Source organism: Pithys albifrons, chromosome 12 (assembly GCF_047495875.1).
Source record: "Pithys albifrons albifrons isolate INPA30051 chromosome 12, PitAlb_v1, whole genome shotgun sequence".
Lineage (NCBI taxonomy): Eukaryota > Metazoa > Chordata > Aves > Passeriformes > Thamnophilidae > Pithys > Pithys albifrons.
In genome coordinates, this window is record NC_092469.1 from 2,322,984 (window position 1) to 2,347,109 (window position 24,126).

General features: G+C 48.1%; 1 protein-coding gene across 1 annotated transcript; it reads right to left on the reverse strand.

The window, feature by feature from the left end:
• Positions 1 to 4,857: 4,857 nt before the first annotated feature.
• Positions 4,858 to 20,797, reverse strand: NAE1 (NEDD8 activating enzyme E1 subunit 1). The gene is made up of 20 exons (XM_071567669.1): positions 20,728 to 20,797; positions 18,008 to 18,111; positions 17,858 to 17,918; positions 16,916 to 16,946; positions 16,223 to 16,294; positions 15,864 to 15,943; positions 14,696 to 14,805; positions 14,283 to 14,392; positions 13,683 to 13,745; positions 13,411 to 13,474; positions 12,215 to 12,306; positions 11,047 to 11,106; positions 10,832 to 10,965; positions 9,217 to 9,292; positions 8,824 to 8,863; positions 7,789 to 7,875; positions 6,731 to 6,823; positions 6,210 to 6,324; positions 6,085 to 6,134; positions 4,858 to 5,095 (listed from the first exon to the last, which is right to left on the reverse strand). Exons 1-20 carry the CDS (start codon positions 20,781 to 20,783, stop codon positions 4,986 to 4,988), a joined length of 1,608 nt encoding a protein of 535 aa, XP_071423770.1. The 5' UTR covers positions 20,784 to 20,797; the 3' UTR covers positions 4,858 to 4,985.
• Between the last annotated feature and the right edge of the window lie 3,329 nt (positions 20,798 to 24,126).

A 24,126-nucleotide genomic window follows, 5' to 3' on the forward strand; every position in this document is an offset into this window, starting at 1 on the left:
CCTTCCTTTGGAAAGACAGTATTTTATAAACCCCCTGCATTTGTAGCTACTGTCTTATCACCTTTAGAAAGTTCCATTTGGCAGATTCAGGTAATTCCATGTTACCATTGTGGGGCACCGTCAATATCCCTGTCAGGAAAAACTTCCCCTGCTCTGTGTCACTGATCACAGTAAAGCTGATCCAGTTTCCCTTCCAGGAGTTGCCACCTTTGTCATCAGCCAACAACTGGCACTAAGAAATGTCACACATGTCAAACCTCCAGGCTCCTGCTGCTGCTCAGAGAGCCCCTGAATCACCCCTGTGTTCTGGTGGTGCTGATCAAACCAAAACCAGTGCTGGGACAGGACTTCCTACACTAAGGATTTATTTTTATTACACTTACATGAACCATGTAACCCACAAACCCCCGAGCACCGACCCTTCCCAAGGCTGCTGTGCCAGCCCCTGGGTCAGCAGAGCTCCTGAGTCAGACTCAGCCCTGGGGGCAGCAGGATGGGCCCTCACACACATCCCAAACACCAAAGGTTGGGGCAAGCACCACCATAACCCATTTCAATTTCTCAAAAGGGATTTAGCTCCAGGTAGAAATTTTAATCACTGATAAATCCAGCTTAAGAATGGATTAGTTTTCCTTCTCAAAGCAGAGCAAAGGCTCTAAGCAGTATCAGTGTCATCTTAGTGAAGACAGCCAGCCCTGCTTTCCATTTGGAGTAGGATTGTTCCCATTCCTTTGCTGTTCCATTAGAGAGGGAAATTTAAAGACTCCATCTTCCTTCATCCTTTCAGAAGTGACAGTACATATGCTTTTCATTGTCTTGCAAATCAAACCCTGCCCCAACAGGGAAAATCCTGCAAGTCTTCCTCACCTCTGCTGCCCACCCTGCCAGCCTAGGGGAGAACAGGAACCACCTACACGTTCCCCTGGCCAAAGGGAGGCTGGAAAATCAGCTCCTCTAGAGCCAACTGCATTCCAGCAGAGTTTAGTTAAATACACAGGGACACAACTAAGGAGGCTTTAATATAAAAGAAGCACAAGGGTTTTAAAACTGTACAGAAAGATATGTCTTGATCTATTTCTTTTGCATCCTACAGAAGGCACACAAAATAATATTTATAAACCACCCTACAGTAAATGCAAATGGCTCAACTCTGTTGTTGCACCTCAGGGCAGAGATGAAAGGACAAGCAACAAGATTTGCTACCACTTCTGGCAAATGTTTCATATAAAACAAATTACCCACTTGTGGAAAATAAGCGAGTAACACTCCTGTGGCCCTTGAATGAAAACTCTTAGAGAAGAGCAGATCTGTCCATGGTTGTTCAGCACCAGAGCACACGGGGCAGAGAGGCTTGGGGGGGGTCTGTCCTTTGAGACCCAGGGGTTTATCCTTTGGAACCCAGGGGTCTATCCTTGGAAACCCAGGGGTCTGTCCTTGGAAACACAGGGGTTATCCTTGGAAACCCAGGGATCTATGCTTTCAAACCCAGGGGTTATCCTTTGGAATCCAGGGGTCTATTCTTTGAAACCCAGGGGTTATCCTTGGAAACCCAGGGGTTATCCTTTGGAACCCAGGGGTTATCCTTGGAAACCCAGGGGTCTATCCTTGGAAACCCTGGGGTTTATCCCCGCGGAGGGGCAGGGCGCTCGCTGTGTCCTGTGCACGCACCTGTAGCTGCAGGACCAGCACAGGAGCCGCTCGGGCCCGCAGGTTTGCGGTGCCTGCCCTGCCCCGGCTCCCTCCCCTCAGAGGGCCAGTGTGTCACAGCTCGGCTATGGCCACAGCCCGGGGTGTGTCACAGCTCAGCCACCGCCACAGCCCCACTCTGAGGGGTTTGCGAGCACTCAGCGTCCCAGATGTAAAATGGGAAGAACATATAAAAGACTAAAGAAACAAAAAAGGGCTGGGAGTCTAAAGATGGAACGGCAGCAGCGTTCCCCTGTGGGAGACGGGGGGCGGATCAGGTACCTGAGGCCCGGCCGCGGGGGCGGCTCCGGGGCCGCACCGAGCCGAGCCCGGCCCTGCCCGGCGGGCTGAGGGAGCAGCGGGACTGCCCTGCCCTGCCCGGCCCCGCCCGGCCCGGCCCGGCCCGGCCCTGCCCGCGGAGCCTCCTGGGGCAGCAGCGGCTCCGCCGGGCCCTGCCCTGCCCGGCGGGCTGAGGGAGCAACGGGACTGCCCTGCCCTGCCCGGCGGGCTGAGGGAGCAGCGGGACTGCCCTGCCCTGCCCTGCCCCGCCCGGCCCGGCCCGGCCCGGCCCTGCCCGCGGAGCCTCCTGGGGCAGCAGCGGCTCCGCCGAGCCCAGCCCTGCCCTGCCCGGCGGGCTGAGGGAGCAACGGGACTGCCCTGCCCTGCCCGGCGGGCTGAAGGAGCAGCGAGACTGCCCTGCCCTGCCCTGCCCTGCCCGGCGGGCTGAAGGAGCAGCGAGACTGCCCTGCCCTGCCCTGCCCGGCGGGCTGAAGGAGCAGCGAGACTGCTCTGCCCTGCCCTGCCCGGCGGGCTGAGGGAGCAGCGGGACTGCCCTGCCCTGCCCGGCCCTTCCCGCCCCGCAGGAGCCGCCCCAGCGCCTCAGGGCACGGCTGCCCCGGCACGGCCCACGGCACCCGGAACACGCCCGGCCCTGTCCGCGGCCCTTCGCTCCCTTCGCTCACCGGGCACAGGACACGCCCGGCCCTCCTCTTGGTCTCGGGAAGTCCCTTGGGTTTCACACACTTGTAAAGGTTGGAACCGGCCTTTAGGATGGCCAGTCCAGCACCCCCCAGCGCTGCCCCCGCAGCCCGTACATCACATCGCCCCGCGCTCTGTAATGCCTGCAGGGCTGGTGACTCCGACACCTCCCCACGCCACTTATTCTGGGGCCTGACCACCCAACAGGGACCGTGTTCTCTAATACCGACCTGCCCTGCCCTGTCCCAGCCTGGGGCCGTTCCCTCAGGCAGAGCCCGACCCCACTCACCGTAAAGAGCCATGAGGTGCCCCCTGAGCCACCTCTGCCCGAGGCCGAACAAACCACCCCCCTCAGCTGCTCCTCTCAGGCATGTTTTCTAGACCTTTTATAAGCCTTGTTGCCCTTCTCAGGACACGCTCCAGGACCTCAATGTCCTTTCTAAACTGAGGGACCCAGAGGTCCATCTCCAGTGCTGAGCACAGGAGGGACAGTCCCTTCCCTGCTGGCCATGCTGTCCCTGGGACAGGGAAGGTGCCACCGGCCCTCCTGCCCCCCTGGGCACACTCTGGCTCATGTCCCTGGGACAGGGCAGGTGCCACCGGCCCTCCTGCCCCCCTGGGCACACTCTGGCTCATGTCCCTGGGACAGGGCAGGTGCCACCGGCCCTCCTGCCCCCCTGGGCACACTCTGGCTCATGTCCCTGGGACAGGGCAGGTGCCATTGGCCCTCCTGTCCCCCTGGGCACACTCTGGCTCATGTCCTTGGGACAGGGCAGGTGCCACCGGCCCTCCTGTCCCCCTGGGCACACTCTGGCTCATGTCCCTGGGACAGGGCAGGTGCCATCGGCCCTCCTGCCCCCCTGGGCACACTCTGGCTCATGTCCCTGGGACAGGGCAGGTGCCATCGGCCCTCCTGCCCCCCTGGGCACACTCTGGCTCATGTCCCTGGGACAGGGCAGGTGCCACCGGCCCTCCTGTCCCCCTGGGCACACTCTGGCTCATGTGCAGCTGCTCAGCCAGCACCCCCACAGGGCCCTTTCTGCCAGACACTCCCGAGCCACTGCTCCTCCAGCCTGGAGCATTCCATGGGCTTGCTGTGATCCAAGTGCAGGATCCGGCATCTGCCCTTAGCGAACCTCATGCCACTGCCCTTGGCCCACTGACTCTGTCCAGGTCTCTCTTTACTGTGTGCAGTTTTGGTCACAATATGAGAAAGACACGAAGCCATTTGAGAGCATCCAAAGGAAGTCATGAGGAAGGGGAAAGGGTCTGGAGGGGAAGTGGCTGAGGGCACTTGGTGTGTTCAGCTGGAGGAGACTGAGGGGAAACCTCACTGGGGTCTTCAACATCCTCCCAAGGGGCAGAGGAGGGGCAGGCACTGATCTCTGCTCTGTGGGACCAGGGACAGCACCCAGGGAATGGCTGGAGCTGTACCAGGGCAGGGACAGCACCCAGGGAATGGCTGGAGCTGTGCCAGGGCAGGGACAGCACCCAAGGAATGGCTGGAGCTGTCAGGGCAGGGTCAGGTTGGATCTCAGCAAAAGGCTCTTCCCCCAGAGGGTGGTGGGCACTGACCAGGCTCCCCAGGGCAGTGGGCACAGCCCCAAGGCTGCCAGAGCTGCATGAGTGTTTGGATGATGCTCTCAGGGACAGGGTGGGATTGTTGGACTGTCTTGGGCAGGACTAAGAGTTGGACTCAATGATCTTTGTGGGTCCCTTCCAGCTGACTTTGGAGAGTGCAATGCCCCCCCAAGTGAAAGCAGCTGCCATCACTTGGCACTGGCCAGACACCAGGGTGCAGGAAAAAAGCCCTTTCACAAGAAGAATGCAGGTGACAGACCAAGCTTTCAGGCACACACTCCTCTCCCCAACACCCCTGAACTCTGTAAAAATCATTACAGCTTCCCCCAGCTGTTCTCACAGCTGGATCCTCAGAGCAGCAGAGCTCCATCAGCCTCTCTCACTCTTCTGCACCTTCTCCCCACTCAAGTCGATGAGCAGCATCTGAAAAAAGTTCAGATCTGCTGCACACCAGGCAAACCAATTTGTAAAGGCAACTTTACCCTGCCAAAAATAGCTGCTCCTTTTTTCTTTCAAAATGAATCAGAAAATTCTAGATTAAAAAAAGGTCAGGATGTGGTGTGACTTTATTTGTCCTCAGGACAACAACCAAAAAAAAAAGGAAAAAGATAATTACAAATAAAGGAACTTTAATTAGCGTGTAATACAGAACAATCCAGTCAGTGGCAAAACACCACAGTATTTACAGAACTGTAAATACAGCAGCAGTGCCTGGGAGCATCGAAGGCAAACCCATGATCCTACAGCTGGAAAGTTGCTGAAGTCTGTGACATTCCACTGTAAATAAAGGTGTTATTAAAAATTACAAACTGCCCTGTAATGACTTTGATAACCTCCTGTGCAGCAGCCCCTGTAAAAGAAAAGAAAAACCAGAAGGCACTTAGCAGGTCTTGTTTAAACACCAGTAAAACAATGTTATTTATCTACAATTCCCTCCACTGGAATTATTTCAGAAGTGCCTGCTACATCTCCTGGGAGGCATAAATGCCTTGGCACACACTTGGCTGTATGTACTTTTTCTCTATGTGCATACACACGGACTGAAAATGTGTGAGCAGACAGACCCACACAAGCTGTGATCTCTCAAAATACAACTGAGACATTCAATTAAAAAAGATCATGTACAATTAAACAGTAAAATAAACTGATGGGCTTTTTCTCTGTGATCCCTTTGTGTTTTCCTGTAGCATGAAACCACCTGCCATTTCTTCAGACGTTACCTCTGTGTATTTTTCTAAAGCACAACACATACCAAGTTTCACTTAATCAGAAGAAAGTTCCTACACAGAGTATTTAATATATAATTATCTTCAGCATTGCATGGAACCAAATAAAGGAGGTAAGTTAACTGACACATCAATTCTGAGCACCCACTAAAACATATGTCCCTTTGACAATACCCACGGGTTGAATGCAGGTAAGAAACCAAGGCTATTTGTATTTCATAGATATTCTACCTAAGTCTATCGTGTTGATTTAAAGGAAGACACGTACTGCAGAATTTCAAAACTACTATTAACTACTATTATCTTTCTTTATAAAAATGAAGCCTCTTTCAAGCACTTTATTTTTAAACACATTTTTAAGCTCCTAGAATTGATCTACTGAGATTGTTTTGGAAGTTTACTTGGTTTCTTTTACTGATTTCAAACCCTTGCTGTGCCCATTTACTCGATATGCTACAGGAGGCCATGTCTGGAGATTGAAGGGGAGGATTTTGTCCTAATCCTGTCTTTGCCTACAGTCTTTGCTCCACCAATCCCAGCAGAGATGCTGCCTCCAGCGTGGCCCAGAGCAGGCTGTGAGTGTGTGTCCCCAGAAGGGCAGGGCCATCCTTACCTCCCATGAAGGCGGCGACCGCGTGTGGCTCAGCCGCTCCGTAGCGACAGCTGCGCAGGAGAGCAACAGTCAGACTGGCCCAGGCAGTTTTACCAGCACGGCCACACCTAAACCACCACACTTACAACTCATGCACATAGTCATCCTTCACCACCACGGACAGCCCGTGCTCCTGGAGGAACCCAGCCAGGCAGGATTTCAGCTTTCCAATATCATCTTCCACCTGGTAGTTGTAGACACCTGGAAAGCAAGTGAAGAGTTTCATCACACAGCTGGAACACCACACTCAAGGTAACAGGGTTAATGGCAGTGCAAATATTTTACTTCTCTGAAAATCTTCTAAGCAGATTAATATTAATACTAGACTAATAGTGATTGAATATTCTGTTGATGCTATTAATTAATTAATGACAAATTACTGCACAGCTGAACTAACTTGTAATCCATGCAACCCACTTAAGTGATATTCAGATAAATTCCTTAAGTTCCCAAAGAGAAAAAATTCTCACTTTAATTCTTAAAGTTGTATTAATATGGAAATAAAACCACAACTAATGCTGTATTTGTAGTTTGTAACTCCAGTATTACAGTAACTATTGGATCTTGACATTTCTTCTGATGACAGGAAGTAACAGCATGAACATACCTGGATACCTCCCGTGCTGCTTGTAAAATCTGTTTACAGCCCTCAGCATCAAGTACAGCACTATTTCACTGTCTGGGTTATCCATGTGGGAAACTGCAAACAGCAAGAGAGCTGGTTAGCTGGTACAGGTGAAATGGAAAAAGAAGGGGGTTGAGTTACCTGAAATCAAGTACTGCTCATGTGCTAAAACTGTAAGATCTGCAGTAAAGAGAAATCTTAATGAAAACAACCTGTAGCTGAGAATCTCAGTGTCAGTTTTGCCTCCAAATTTTATGACAAAACCATACTGTATATATTTAATATAAGCTGTACAGTGATGATATTCACATTTCAACTCTGACAGCTGCTCTAACTTAAGTGGGATATTCCTTAGTTCTAATCTTGGGATGTGAAACACATGCTCATTAACTGCAATGACTGTAATTATAAACCAGGTCTTAAATCCCTTTCCATGCAGCTCAGTAGTCTTTGTAAATACTAACTACTATTTAAATCACATTATATATTACCAACTACTTCAAGGAGTTTTCACTTTAATTATAAATACTACAAGATGTATCTGTACAGAAAAGGTATGGACATTTTGTGCAAAACAGAGGACCTGTATAAGTCTTTGGTGAAAAGTATTCCCAGCTTTTTTTAAATTTATGTAGGTTCAAAACAACAACCCCCCCAGTATTGAGTAACTAGTTTGCTAGTTCACATACTGAAAAAACAAGTTGACAGGGGGCAAGAGAATATTCTTGTCTGGTGAAAGCACCTTTCCAGCTTTGTCAGAAATAACTGAGGTACAGAAAAGAGAAGTTTGAAGAAAACAGTGTTTTATTTATATTCTACCAAAAGTAAAATCTGCAAGAAAAAACCAGAAGCATGGATCAATCTGGAAGGTCATTTTTTAATATTTAAAATCAAACTGAATTTAAAATTCTGTACTTTTAGTTGACACCAAATCACAAAACTGCATAATGCAACAGAATATGTACCAAGCAATGCTTTTTGGTCACAAACCCATTTCAAGCTGGCAGTGCCACTGCAGTGTGTGCCAGAGGGGTACTCACTGATTTCATCCCTGTTGAAGGTGTTCAGGGCGTGCTCCTCAGCCAGGGCCCGGCACCGCACCACGCGCAGAAAGGCCGCGTTGCTGCCTGGGCAGAGAGGAGCGTTACCCAGCCCAGCCCAGCCCCACAGCTCTGCCAGTCTGTGCCTCGTGTTCACCATGGCACGCCACAACTGACCAGCATTTCATTTAACTTTCCTGTCTCTTTACTAGCTCATAGTACAAGTCTATTAAACTAAGTTTAGGTCTGTGGGCACCAGAGTTTTAGTGAAATACTCTGTGCTCGTGCACTTCTGGAACCCACGTGTGCCTCGTTAATGGAACGGCTCAAACACGGCCCTTCCTCAGCAGGGCAGCAGCCACAGCCACCAAATCCACCTTCTCTCTCCCACTCTGCAAATGAACTCAGGCTCTTTCCACCTTCCACTACATGTTCTCAATATTTTAACAGTGCAGCCAGGAGCTGGAAGAGGTTCTTTTCCAGTGTCATTGCTATGAAACAACACAACGTGCAGCTACTACTGGGCACTCAAAGGAGCAACTGGGAGGTTCCCAAACTGCCAGCAAATGCCTCACCAACACAGGGGCAGCATGTTCCTGGCTATGTGCTTCCAGACATTTCCCAGCTGCAAGGAGACTCAGCCAGGCTGCTCTTGGATATGTGTACACACCCAGAACAGACACCACCTGAAATGCCACCAGCTGCTTTACCTTTCCAGACCACCAGAAGTTTAGAGCCTGCACTCTGCAATGAGTGTCACAGTAAGGGCAAGAGTGCTGAGGCACCACCACAGAGAGCAGGGGAAACTGCTCCCTCTTTGAGGCTGAAAAAATACATCTTTTGAAAGCCAACCTTTACAGACTCACTACTGAGAGATGCTGAACATCTGTTACTTTCACTGAAGATGAGGGATGCAAACCACTTACTGGAAAAATTCAAATATTGACTTACTATTTAACAACTTCATTATCATTCAGAAGATTTTGGGTATTTGATTATTTGCATAACTGAGCAATAGAACCCAGGCATACTCACAAAACAGTTTTAATTCTCTGTCTGAAATGGACTCAGGTGCCTGCAAGAGAGAATGTACTTATTCCAGTATTTACAATGAGGAAAGAATTCAGGCTTTCAGATATATTAGTATATTTATTGTGAAATAACTAGTCATTAATGTACAAAAAAGGGTATCTTAAACTCTAAATAATATATCCCTGTATGCACTTTTATATGATCAAACCAAAAGTGATAAATAAAGCAGACCACAGACACTTCATTTCATCAGAAATTTCTTAAGCCTTTTGGAGGGAAGGGGTGTAATTAATCAAGCCTTCTTTTTTCCTATCTGTGTCCTGTGACTCATTTCTGTACAGAACACCCTGAAACAGCCCTTGCAGCCTGTCAGGGTGGCTGTACATCTGTCCTCACCTTGCCCAGGGACTGTAACAGTTTAGCAGCATGGGCACCCACAGCAGCAATGTCCTTCTTTGCCTTCTCACGGTACCTGGCAAGGATAATGCAGGAATTAGGCACAAACCCACCAGCTTCACAGGGAGCACCATTTGTTGCTGTTTTACATTATAAAGACACAGTACACACGAAGGGAAGTGAGTTCCCTCGAGGCCAGGAATGCACTTGTTACCTCCTGTCTGACATGGCTGAGCTGTTCAAACAGAATGGTTTGCTAAAACTGGTTAAAATTAAAACCAGTATTACTACAGTCAGAGGAAAACTGACTGAAGTTAAGTATGCAGCTCTATGTCCTTCACTGGGCTTCTGGTATTTCAGTAATTTCTGTATTTTAATGTCTGTGGCCATTAGTGTATTAGTTCTGTTAAGAACTGTGACACTACAAATATCTCAACACCACATTATTTAATAAGATTCAATTTAAGAGCTCATTTTAAGGAACTGTAGTTGTTTTATCTGTGAATTAAAATCCTGCAATGCTTACTGGAACTGAGAACTGAAGGACACAATGGTTTGTAAATTCAAGATACTTACAGAATTCAGATTTACAAATCAGGGTATCTGTGCAAATTCAGGTAATTATGGTTTCACTAAGTAAAATAAAGGTACAAGTTCCTGGCTTTATTATCATTATGCAGAGTAACTTCTCTGAAGTGACAGCAACCAATTATTTTAGACAGGTAACAATTTATATTTTTATACCAATGTTTTAATGCTATTTCTCACAGTTCTCTAAATTTATAGATTCCATTTTCATTAGTAAACACTAATAAAGGCACAGAATCCTCTTTCAGAGGCTGTGTTTCAGATCTATGGAGATCTATTAGATATTACTCCAGAATCTATTATCTTTTACTTTCTGATTTGAACAATTCAACAGTGCAACTGCACAGACAATAAATTAACAAAGTCACTGTTAAGACATTGCAAGACACCGTTTCATTTTAAAGATGGAAAAGGAGGAGAAATCAAGCAACTGCAAAGAAATGTGGCAACACTGTAAGAAAGTCTGTTAGGCCAAAGAGTTTGCACCATGTCCAGCGTGCACAGGAGTAGCAAGTTCATGTTGAAGATACATCATCCTAAAATCTGGATCCACACTGATGCAGTTTAGAATTTCCACTTAAAGTTTCTTCACAAAGTCTTTGCCCTTCCTTATTTACCAAGAAATCCCTTCCAAGGACATTAATTAGAATTAAGTATCCAGGAAACTGGAATTTCTGTAACCAGGCTGGCAAACACACTGAAGAACAAAACCAAAGGCTGTCTTTGAGCAGAAATTTGCTGTGGACAGCAGGACCTGAGCTATGAGAGCTATAGGAAGGTCTTTGCTAGGCCTGACAGGAAGTGATCAATTCCTACCCAGCCTCAGGCAGGGGATGCACTGAGGGCTTCAGCTCCAGCCCCTCAGCAGGTGGCACCTCACAGGGCACAGCCGGGGGCTGCTGTGCCTCCCAGCCCAGCCCCATCCCCACCTCTTGCCCTGGGCACAGCAAACCAAACCCTTTCAGGGGTCCGAGGGCATCACCCCTGAGTGTCACTGGCAACCCCGAAACAAACCCCGCGCACTTACACGGTCTGCAGTTGGATGAATTTGCTGGAGTCTGCTATCATGTCAGGAATAGTGCCCCTCACAGGCAAGCTGCCTCGCCCCTCATTTGCCACAAATTCCTTTAAAGCTCGAACCAAAATCCAGAAGGAAGGTGACTGCAAATGCACAAGAGACAGGCATGTACACAGGTGTATTTATGATGATGGCCTTTCAGTCTTACCCCAAACTGCTCATACCTGCTCTGTGAGCTTCACGCAGCAATCATCATTAAAAAGCTCCTGAATGCATCTTGGAATCTGAAAGAAAATGCACTGGCTTTGTAATTACTTGACTTTTGATTTCTTGGTTTGTCTCAACACTCATAGGGGAGCCAACTCTGTGACCTCAGAGTTTCATATCTAAGCCCAGTCAGTGCTTCCCCGACACTGCCCAAGAACAAGGCACATGCTGCTGATCAAGACCAATGTCACCAACAAAATCTCACCTTATTTCCACCTTTCACACACATTTTACACAACAGTGGCAGCAACTGTCCCAGCTGCCCATGCCACCTGCTGAGGCAGAGCAGCAGAGAGGCCAGGGCAGGGGACTGGGGCTGCAAAAGGGCACATAAATTCCAATGAGTATCAATATCCTGGTCCGTGGCTTGTAGTGCCTTCCATGACAGCCCTAAATTTTACCTGCTGCTTCTTGGGACACTTAATGTGACTGTCCAAGCAAGGATCAGTGCAGTTCAAATAAAACCAGAAAGAATCACAGAATTTGGCTTTTATCCCATGTGGCTTTTGCAATGGGTCATTGATGAGAAATTAAGGGAATCAAACCTCAATTCTAAACCACAAGTTACTACTTCAGGGTTATCTAAAAACAAGGACAACTTCACTTTCAAGGTTTTTAAGCTTGATCAGTTTATGAAGGGAATTTCATAACATGTTTCTTCAAGAGGCAAGTACTGACTTTGTTGAGTCCCTTGCAGCCCTTCATTTCTGTTCTAGAGCCACTGGCTTCAACAGCACCATTCCAGCAAAGGCTCTCCCCTTAAACCAGCACCACCCAGACCAGTGACTGATCCTTCCTTACAGTTGTACCAAGCACTTCACAGACTAAACTGTAAGTCTGAGACAAGAACTCACTGCTAATCAACTGACTCGTTCTAGGCTCGAATTCAAGTCTTCAGAGGGGAAATGCACGAGCAAGGAAACAACAGAATTTCCATGAGCTACAATGCCAGCTAGTCTAGGTCTACTCAACTACACAATTTCAGTTCTAACCATTATATTAATCCTGTTTTACTTTAATATAAATGTTACAAATGGAACTCCTGTTTTAAAAGTGCGTAATATTTTCTGAGAAAATGAGGCAGTTGAAATTTCTTCAGTTTTATCACAGCAATGTTTATTTTACCTCTGTAGGATTCAATGCTGTGTTCACATTTTTTATAGCTTCTTCAAAGTTTTCCTCATCTTCTGGGATTCCATTTTCATTCTTTAAGATACCTTATTGAAAAAAAATGTAAAATACTCAACCACTGGAATTACATCTCATCATTTAGGTCTCACAACAGGGCAGACTGGCTGTGGATGTGTTTGTGGCATAACAGCTCATCAGCAAACAAATGACAAATCCATCACAAGAGAAAGAATCAAAGATGCTCTGTTAAAATGAACTTATTATACCTTCTGCATATGATTCACTTGCATGTGATGTTAAACAGAAGTCACTTATCACAAAAACACCCATTTGTTTGTGTGAGGAGGAAAAAATGAAGTTTCATAAGCACCCAATTAACAGCACAAATCTTCCCATCCTCAGTCACGTTTTGCTGGGGCTTTTATTGCTCAAATTTGGCAAACACTTGTGTACCCACACACCAAGCCAGACCCAGAAATGGGCTCCACTAAACCCTGACTGAACCAAAGGTCAGATCAGCTGATCAGCTCAGCTCAGCTCCCTCCCACAGCCTGGGGATGAGCACGGCAGACCCACCAGAATCTGCACACAGGCCACCTCTAAGGGAGGAAATACCAAAAATTCAGTTACTGCTTTTATTCTACCATCATTTCACACAATATACTTACAGATCTTAAAAATGCCACATCAGTTTTAGCACCCACAAAAGGTATTCAACTGAAACACCTGCAAAAATGGAGTTGCTCACACACTGGTTACAGGGCACTCAGCAGCTCCAGAGCCTCTCTGTCTCTGGACTGGGCACTCAGAGGTGCAATCAATGATCACCACGTGTCTGATGGCCAAGGGACCCACCAAACACTTGCACTTAATGCCAACTCCAGTGCCAAAAGCCACTTGCTTTCCTCTTTATCACATTTTCCACAGGCTTTGCTCTGGAGGCCTTTCCTCCCTCCCAAATCAAAACATACTCTGCATCTTAAACATTCTGAAACACCACCAAAATGCACCTATAAACAGGTCTGGGATCTCAAGATCCACCTCTCCAAAAGAATCCTTAGCAGAGGAATCTGACTGAATGTGCCAGCAGATTTTTCACCACTTGACCCTGAGAGAAGTTGGTGATTTTTCAGCCAGCACCTTGTCTCTGTCTCTGCCACCAGGAGTGAGGACACTGGGACAGGGATTACCTTGTCGAATCAGTTGTCTGAAGGCTTCTTTTTCTTTGTAACTCTTGGGCAACTGTTCACTTTTCTGAATTTAAAAACAGAAAAAGATTTTGTCTTTAAAATACCTTCTTCTACCCTCACTGTGTTCAGAACTCACAAACATTCACCTGTATTTCAATTAGCAATTTCTTTTATGATTCTACCTTGTTTTATGCTAAACACTGCCAAAATAATAAATTAGTTTAGAAAATACAGATCAATAATAGTAATAATAACCCAGTTTTGCAACATACCTCGTTGAACCATTTTGTCAGATACTTGGCTACAATCACAATCCATGGAGTGTGGCTGTGGTCCTGTAAGTGAACAGCAGAGAGACCTTTGTCAGGTTGGGAAAAGATAAAAAACAGGAAACAAATTAAAAGCCTATTTTAAATGTAAACTCCTAACACTCCTTCCAGTATCCCAAAGACACAGGAAGTGTTCCAGATTTTGATCCAGCCATAATGTTCTCTAATAAAAGAAATTATTAAGTTATTATTACTTTACTTAAAAAAGGTGTCTGAGCCAAGTTCTCCAATATTTTTGTGGATGCTGTGCACAAACACCATCACTGCAAAGCTCTGCAGCAATAATAATGAGAAAAACAAATTCAAAAAAAGGGTGTGAGGTGATATTCAATCTAATAAAAGATCAAGTTGTTCAAGAACATTCCTTGATTTCCAAGATCCCTGCTTAAGATTTAGATACAGACTATAACATTTGGGACAGAGGTAAAAAAACTGACTCTACAGTTGGCTCTGCTCAGATGGGACCTGCATCTGACAACAGCCATTTCCACAGAATCTGTGCCTGTGCCTGTCCTGGGAACAGACTGCAAAGCACATACCAACCTTTTTGTCCATATGATCCAAGTCATATGTCTGAATATGTTCTGTCAGTTCTGGAAATGGTTTGTCCAATCTCAGATCTTCTAAAGCATTGTCAGGGTGAGATTCAACAACTGTGAGAAAAAATACAATTTATTTTGCAGCTTTATGTCTGGTCACATCAAATACAGCATCACCTGCTCCTTTAACTGCTCAATTCTCAAAGTGTTCTGTGTAAGTCAACTTAATGCAGGACAGTCTTCAACTTTACTATTTGTAGCAGTCCACAAATTCTCTGCATTCCTCCAAGAATGCTCCAGTGAGGAACTGCAAACCACCTTAGGCTTAACAAACACTAAATGCATCACTAAATAAACAAAAACAAAAATCAAAGTGACATTAAATACAGGAAAGTCTTTCTCAGAAAACCCTCTAACCTGTATGTTCTTTAATAATGACTCTCATATAACCAACCAGTCCATAAGTCCTGCAGACCAGCAGAGGAATGTTGGAATCCCAGAGCAGCTCAGCCAAGCGCAGCAACGTACTGTGAGGGAAAACAGCATTTTTCACACATACAGAAGACACCAGTTCATTACAAAGTGAACTCCTATAAAAGTTACTTATGAAGGAGGTCTCTCAGAAAAGTTCTCTAATACCACCAGGATCCTAAGTACATAAGGGGATTAATTTGATACATGAAGTTACACTAGGCTAGAAATACATATATCCATTATCTCCCTTATCTCTCACCCCACCCTCCCAGATGTTCCAAATATCAAACAAAAAGCTGCAATGAGCTGGGAAAGAGAGAAAAAAAGATCTGTGTGTTGCACAAACATAACCTCCAGTAGGGGCAGCTGCAGCCAGAGGTTTTTGCTTAGCACATAGGAAATACCCTTTTTCCCAAGGGAATGACCACTTCAGAGGGGCTCTTATTTCTGTGAGACAGCACCCCCAGCTCCTCTGTAAGCAGGGGGAGGGATAAAATAGATAAGGTGTGACCAACTTCCCTGCAAAAGCAAGGTTTAACTACTCAAATACTCAAGAACCTCTTGCCTCTGTGGGGGCAGAAGCAGCAAGTTCTCCCCCAGGTTTCTCAGCTGTAACTGTTCCCCTGCACCTTTCCCTGGCAGGCAGAACTCAAGGGGCCTCTCCACAGGAACAGGTTAAAAACATGAAAAAGAGCCAAGAACTACTGGGGTCTTGGCAAAGGTTAGACGGAAAAAATAACAACATACATGGGGAAATTGGAAAGAGTTGTACAAACATTAAAATGCAGAAGTCTAAAGGCAGACCCTGTGGTGTGAGAGGCTGTGCATAAGGACACTTGTTACAGAGGGTTTGGACCAGACACAACTTTCACTACAAAAGAGTGCCTGGCACAGACCAATACACCTGGAGGCAGCACCAGGAGCCAGGCATGGACCTGAAAGAGGTTTTAAGCTGTGTATTAATATGTAAAAAGGTCTCTAGAAAATGCCATAATTTACTGTGCATTTCCTTTCTGTTTTGCTTAAGTTTTTGTGCAAGAATGTGCCTGTAATTTAAATCTGCTTCTACAACTGAACAAAAACAAACAAACAACTTTAGATGATGCTTTACCTCTCTGGGAGTTGTGTTGCAATCACCAAGTTAAACCGATTAAAAAAGGAAGGGTTGTTGTCCAGCAGCTTTTCTGGACTCTAAACAGGAGGAAAAAAAAGTATGTCAGGAGACACTGAAAATTTCTCAATACAGAGCAAGTCTGTTCAATATTGAACATAAAGTGTTAGTGAAAGTTATAAAATTAAGTTACAAAATAATGTTTAAAATACATAAATGGACATTTTGCCCAAACTGAAGACCATCTTCCTCAAATGCTGTTTTATCCTGAAGCTGCAACATCACAAAGCAACACACAGCAACTGGTTCCTGCTTTTGTCACACTGAGTCACACACACCACCAAGGAAGGAAAACAAACCTCTTCAACAAAGTTTCCAGAAACATCATTATTCAGCTCCTGCAGGAGCTCCATGGCACTCTGGGCACGACTCTGTTTAGGAACAAGCAAAATGAAATGTATTTTATACAGAGTATCAGCACTACAGAATGCCACAAGTTAAAAACTCCAAACCACCACAACAAAACCAGCCCCAAATCACCCCATGAAAAACTCATCATAAAATAGGGCTCTTTATTGCAAGCCCTGCTTATCTGAAGCAAAAATAAAACCCCTAACAGCAGGCATGTGTTTGAGAGCATCTTTAGTAGTATTATTTCAAAAACACAAATTATGTGACAGCTATTTTCTAATTTCCAGTTTTATTAGAGAACTTCCAGGAGTTATCCAGGGCTCTTGTACTCTGTTTTTGTGACACTCTTCCCCCCATTCACCTCTCCACCCTCAGCTTTATTCCTTCAACCACAGAAATTTCCACCCTCCAAAGACTTCCTGAACCACAACCTCTTCATTTTTGCTCTTCAATCTTGCCACAACTGGGTTTACCTTCTCACTTATGAGCAACTAAAAAGTGAGCATGGGGAGCTCTGTCACAGAATAAACAGGCTCTAACCTACACATACATGGTTTTAGAATTATTCATTACCCTGGAATTGAGTCCTCAACTCTCCCATGCTTTCAATACACCTGAAGTCACATTTATGATCTCCTTACCTGGCCAATATGACTTCTTTGTAGAAAGAAACTGAAAAGGAGACAGGAGAGAATTACATGTGAACCTTTACACTGAAGGAAAAACAGCATTAAAGGTACCTTTAGTACTGCAGAACACGTTGCTGACTCTCCTACACAACAAACCACACTCCCCCTTAAATCTGCCTTTCTTTTCACTGCTGTTTTATTTCTCTTACAATCAGTTTCTTACAAAAACTTTTCAGTGTCCAAGCCCCAGATTTGAAAACTAAGACATGCCAAACCCCTCTAGGAGACAGGGTCATGCTGCAGATTGTTTTACACTGGGCTAATTAAAGACTCACTAGCACTAATTTCTTCATATAATACAATATCCTCCCCCTCCTATAACCCCTGCAGGTGCACAGGTGTCTGCAGGTACCCAACTGCACACAGGAGAACCTGACCAAAAATTAGTAACCAAATTATTTTTACAGGATTTGCAAACAGTTTCCTATCCTTTCCCCTGCTGCCCAGAGCCTTTCAAAGCTATGAAAGCTCATAAATGTCCAGCAGTCACAGCTTCACAATGACAAACTAATGAAAATCAACTCACCTTCATCACCAGAATTACAGAAAATATATTTAGCCACGTGGAAACATAAGCAAGTCTTGCACTGTTATAGCTCAAGGTTACACCACACAAGTTAATCTAAAATATTTTTATATTGAGTATTGTCTTTATAAACTAGATGTGTGGAGCAAAGACTTGTAAGGTCCAAACCCAGCAACTAAAAAAGTGTAGCAGTTAACACCAAAATGACCATCCATGGTGTGTGTCACCAACACCCACACCCACGAAAGACTTGGGAGAAACACACTTTAAAAAGAATTTTACAGGACTTCTTAACAAGTGCAGAGATGGAACTACCCAAAACCCCCTGTAACTTCTCAATTTGTAATGAAAATAAGTAAAAAACCTACTTATTTCCAACATCTTCTCCAGACACTCGATTCCCATCGACAATTGTAAAGGAGCCAATACCTTGGGAAAAAAGGTTGTTAATTAACAACTAGGAATAATGAAGTTACCAGATACATTCCAAGGAATGTACAGGAGAAATATCTACTTACCTGGCAGCACTAAGTTTTTGAGTATTTCAGTTCCTGTTGCTGTTGCATTTATCACACAAACATGGGCAGATTCTAAAGCCTCTTGGCCGTGGTCACCCCACAGTCTGTATTGGGAGGGGAACCAAAAGGTGAGGAAGTTATTTACCTTCAGATTGCAAAGCCAATATAAAGAAACAAAACAAATTAAAGAATCACAAGTGGAGGTTGATGTGCTACTGTCCATTCACTGCTGAGGGACTGAACAGCACTAACCAAAATAAGCATTCTTGAGAAAACTCACTGACAAACTAGAAAGTTTCTAAAGAGCAACCCAACCTCCCTGACACTTCATTTCCCCATCTCTCTGTGTATAAATGCACACACCTCCTCCTGCTGCAATGAATTTCACTTCCTCAGAATAAGCACAGGTCAACACAACCCCTGCACAAATTCTGTCCTAGTGCTGAATGCTCTGTTTTTCCTAACTTTTATTGGAAGTAATAGATGATTAAAAAATAATTTCTAATACAAGATACTGAAATGTACAGTAGATGGAAGTCAGTCTTGGTGAGTCTGGTATTTCAGGCCTCTATAAAATAACACTGAGGCTGAAATTGGGCTGGGCCATTCCCAAATCACACACGTCCTGCTGATCCACTGGGGTGGCAACTCACAGAATCCCAGACTGGGCCAAGTGGGAGGGCCCACAGTGGGGCATCTGGTGCCACCTCCTGCCCCAGCAGGGCCATTTCAGAGCACAGGGCACAGGATTGTGCCCAGAGGGGTCTGGAATATCCCCAGGGAGGAGACTCCACCCCCTCTCTGGGCAGCCTGTTCAGTGCTGGGTCACTGCCCAGCAAAGAAGTTCTTCCTCATGTTTAGGTGGAACTTCCTGGGCATCAGTGTGTGCTCATGGCCTCTTGTCCCATTGCTGGGCACCCCCCAGCAGAGCCTGGCTCCAGCCTCTTAGCACCCCACTGCAGACAGTTTTTATTTATATATATATACGTAATATATATAAAAATATGTATTGGTGAAGCCTTTAATAAGCAAAGCTTTTGCTCCTGTCTCTTCCAGGATCCTTCTGCACAACCTGTCCAGCCACAGCTGGATAAACACAGCACGGGGGGGCTGAGCAATTGGCTCAGGGGTTGGGCACAGAGGGGGACAGTGACAGGGGTGATATCAGACTGTCCCTGTCACCAGTGGGTTCCACAGGGAACTTGTGCTCTTCAACATCTTCATCAGTGACTTGGACACAGCACTGGAAGGGACACTGAGCAAGTTTGCAGATGACCCAAAACTGGGAGGAGCTGTTGAGTTCCTCGAGGGCAGGGAGGCCTTGGAGAGAAACCTGGACAGATCAGAGGGCTGGAAATCACCAGCCATGGGAAAGGCTGGATTCTGCCCCTGGGATGGGGCAACCCAGGATGGACAAACAGACTGGGAACAAGAAGCTGGAAAGCAGTGCTGGGAAAGGACCCTGGGGGTCCTGGTCAGGGGCCAGTTGGGCACGAGCCAGCAGTGCCCTGGAGCCAGGAGGGGCATCCCTGTCCTGGGGGGCATCAGGCCCAGCATGGCCGGGCCAGGGAGGGGATTGTCCCGCTCTGCTCTGCTCTGGGGCAGCCTCACCTGCAATGGGGGGGCAGTTGGGGGGACACAATGGAAGGGAGAGATTGAGCCATTGCAGAGTGTCCAAAGGAGGGACACAGAGATGGTTCAGGGCCTGGGGGGGCAGCGTGTGAGGGCACTGAGGACACTTGGTGTGTTCAGCTGCACAAGAGGAGACTGAGGGGAGACCTCAGTGCAGGGACAACTTCCTGGGCAGGGGCAGAGGAGGGGCAGGCACTGATCTCTGCTCTGTGGGACCAGGGACAGCACCCAGGGAATGGCTGGAGCTGTGCCAGGGCAGGGACAGCACCCAGGGAATGGCTGGAGGTGTTCCAGGGCAGGGACAGCACCCAGGGAATGGCTGGAGCTGTGCCAGGGCAGGGACAGCACCCAGGGAATGGCTGGAGCTGTGCCAGGGCAGGGTCAGGTTGGATCAGCAAAAGGCTCTTCCCCCAGAGGGTGGTGGGCACTGACCAGGATCCCCAGGGCAGTGGGCACAGCCCCAAGGCTGCCAGAGCTCCAGGAGTGTTTGGACATCACTCTCAGGGACAGAGTGGGACTATTGGGGTGTCTGTGCTGGGCCAAGACTCGGACTGGATGGTCCCCGTGGGTCTCCTTATAACCCAGCATGCTCTATGATGCCATTCTATGTGTAAATATGTACATATACACACATACATACATATAGCTAAAGAGGGGGTGCCAAATATACATATATATAAATATATGTATCTATAACTACATATATAATTTCCTTTGCCGGCCCAGGCCCTCACGGCACTGCCGGGTCGCGGCCGCCCCTTCCCTCCGAGGGCTCCTCCCGGCCCCGGCCCCGGTCCCTCTCCCTGCACGGCCCCGAAGACACAGCCCCCGGACGGCACAGCCCCCCAGCCCCGCTCCCCCCGGTACCGCAGCCCTCCTGCCCCGCTCCCCCGGTACCGCAGCCCCCCTGCCCCGCTCCCCCCGGTACCGCAGCCCCCCTGCCCCGCTCCCCGCAGTACCGCAGCCCCCCTGCCCCGCTCCCCCGGTACCGCAACCCCCCAGCCCCGCTCTCCCGGTACCGCAGCCCCCCAGCCCCGCTCCCCGCAGTACCGCAGCCCCGCAGCCCCCCAGCCCCGCTCCCCCGGTACCGCAACTGGCGGTCGTAGCGCTGCTCCCGGAGCGCTCCCCGGCCCGGCGGTGCCATGGCCGCTGTGCCGCGCATGCGCCGAGGGGCGGGGCCGGGGCGGGGTGGGCAGCGCTGTGCGGGACAGGGGTAGGGGGGGCGGAGAGCGGGTCTGCGGACACAGCTCTGTGTGCCCGGTGCGGGACTGCGGGCACTGCTGTGTGTGCTCAGTGCGGGGCCGGGGGGAGCCGAGTGCGGGCCTGTGGGCACTGCTGTGTGTGCTCAGTGCGGGGCCGGGGGGAGCCCAGTGCGGGCCTGTGGGCACTGCTGTGTGTGCTCAGTGCGGGGCCGGGGGGAGCCGGGTGCGGGCCTGTGGGCACTGCTGTGTGTGCTCAGTGCGGGGCCGGGGGGAGCCGAGTGCGGGCCTGTGGGCACTGCTGTGTGTGCTCAGTGCGGGGCCGGGGGGAGCCGAGTGCGGGCCTGTGGGCACTGCTGTGTGTGCTCAGTGCGGGGCCGGGGGGAGCCGAGTGCGGGCCTGTGGGCACTGCTGTGTGTGCTCAGTGCGGGGCCGGGGGGAGCCGAGTGCGGGCCTGTGGGCACTGCTGTGTGTGCTCAGTGCGGGGCCGGGGGGAGCCGAGTGCGGGCCTGTGGGCACTGCTGTGTGTGCTCAGTGCGGGGCCGGGGGGAGCCGGGTGCGGGCCTGTGGGCACTGCTGTGTGTGCTGAGTGCGGGGCCGGGGGGAGCTGACCCTGCGGGGCCGGGCAGGGGCCGGTAGGAGACAGCGGGTCCCGCAGTGCCGCCCTCGCCGCCCCGCGCCGTGTCCCTCACCATGCACATGCAAACGGGATCACAAAGTCCTCGCCTTCCCCACACCGAGCCCATCAGGCCTCGGTGTCCAAACGGGACCGGTCCTGCCCCAGCCCTGCTCCCCCTCGGCCATCCAGCCGTGTCACTGCCCTGCTCGGGCCCATTGGAACAGCCTCGGCACAGAGGGGAACATCCTAAACCAGGCGGCCTCCAAAAAGTACCTCACCATCCACTTCCCTGGCGATGTGTGTGACCCAGCCCTCCCGGGAACCCTCTGCCGGCAGAGCTCTGCTCAGACTCATCCAGAGCCTAAACACCTCCTGCAGGCACCAGCACCACCAACGCTGCAAAATGGGGAATATGTAACATTTTCTTAAGAAAGGATGTGCTTTGGTGCTTGATCTTTGTATAGTTTCAAACCTAACCAACAAGCAGGGAGATTTTATCCATGGAACTGAAAGCAACCAACAAGCTCTAAGTGATGTCCAGATGCTAGAAAGAAAAAATACTTTTTGGTAGAATTATCTTGCTCAGGTTTAGGGCTGGACATGTTTCAGTGATCTCAGACTTGGGGGAGGTTCACAAAGCTTGGGACAAGGATGTAGCACTGATAGGGGGCACAGAGAATGCAGAATTTATGGATCACAAGGACATTTGGCAGAACCCCCAACATAAGGAAGAATCGACTAAAGACAGCTCAGCACCTGTGCTGAATGATCCCCAGCTGGGTAAGGGGTGACTCCAGCAGGGGCAGCGCCTGACACCGACCCAAAAGAAGAGGAAGACTGAGCATGAGGATTAATTAGCATGAGAAGAGAGAGAATCATTAACCAACAGGAGGTAGAATACTAATTGATAAGAGAACTGTGTAACCTGTAGCCAATGGACATTAATGCCTTTGCTAAAGCGTATAAATAGTAGAAAGTTTTGCTAGCTGGTGTGCTGGCTGTGTGGAATAGCACCGAGCACCCAGGCTTGAGCAGCTCAAATAAACAATCAATGTCTCTCTCAAGTGTGTAATTACTGTCTTATACACAGGGTAAGGAATCCAGTTTTTCAGGACAACAGTGGCATTCCTGTTCAGTGGAATTCATGTTCAAAACAGGCACTTCTCTGCATCTCATCCCCCTTCTGGTATGGAGTTGTGAGGCATTTGCAGGCAAACAGAAGCCCCATGTTCAGGAGAACCCAGTTAGATGTATTTTGCAGAGATGCTGCACATCATTGCAGTTATTCCTGCTTATTCTTGAGACAAGAACATCTGAAATCTCTTGTGTCGTGGACTTCTGTTACGAACATCTTTCCATGCAGGACTGGCATTGGTTGTGCCAGGACAAGTTTACAAAAAAAGAGAAAACTTCCACATCTTTGAAAATTTCAACCAAGGTTTCCAGCACAAAGTTTTCACAACAAAAGAGGGGTCCTAAAACCTGTGCATCGTTCCAGCTGATTGTCAGCCTGTGCAAGGGTGTCCCTGTTGTGCTTTTCCCCTGCCCCTCTCAGCAGATTTACCTGGCTCTGTACCTGCTGCAATGCTGCTCCAGCAGGGCAGTTGTCACTGGGTGGTTTATATCCTGCAGGGGATGGACCACAATGCAGAGCTTTCTCTTGTGTTTTCCCAGCAGCTCCACCAAAGTTCAGTTTCCTCAGGCTTTGTGTTTGCTGTGCCACAGTAAATCCTTCCTTCCCCAGACGTTTCAGTGGCTGTTGCAGTACTACAGGGATGTTCTGCTGACCAAAATCAGAGCAGTCTCCTTCTGTTCTTGCTGCCTGCTGCACTGTTTCACCTGGACAAACCATAAATTACAAGCATTAGTATTTCAGGCTGGGCTCCAAAATGTAGTTCCATTTCTGGCAGAAGGCAGCCAAGTGTGTACAGCTTTCAGTGCTGAAGACAAATAATAAAAAATGGGGTGTTGTTATGGGTTCACCTGGGTGGGCCTAAATTTGGGGTTTTTTTGAAGTTCAGACTAGGCCTGGAGCTGTCAGCTGATTTGAGCTGGGCTGAGCTAACAGCTGACTTCTTCCAGCCAGTAGTGGTTTATTCCATACCCTGTTACAACATCATTTTCCAGGGAAGTAGAAGTCAGTGAGGGAGTGGTTTAGTCAGTCACCCCACAGCATTTTTCTTGGGAGGACACACACGGTGCTGTCCCAGGAGAGATGGGGAGGACCAGGCCCAGCACTGGCCCAGCAGTTTTCTTGGAAAGTAGAATGTTTGTTGTTGGTTTTTCTCTTTCTGCTCAGGTCTGGCTTTCTGGGGACAGTCTTTTAAGATAATTTGGGGTTAAAATGGTAAGATTTGTGTGTGTACTGAGAAGTGAGAAATTGTTCCTTGCTGTGTCCAACTTGTGTGAGTGTGTATTTGTACTTTCTTTTAATGTTCTCTTTCTTTCTGTAAAATATATGTAGTTTTAGCATAAACGTGGGTTGAAGGTTTTTTCCTTCCCCTCTCTTTTCCACCCTTTCCTCGGTGTTGGGAGGGAGGCTCTGACCCTGTACTTGGAGGGTTGGCAGTTTGCCAGCTCAAACCAAGACAGGTGTGAAGGCTGGGAAACTCCTATGGAACCAGGTACTGTGTTTCTCTTTTTCTGCCCGACTTTCCCAAGAATATCTC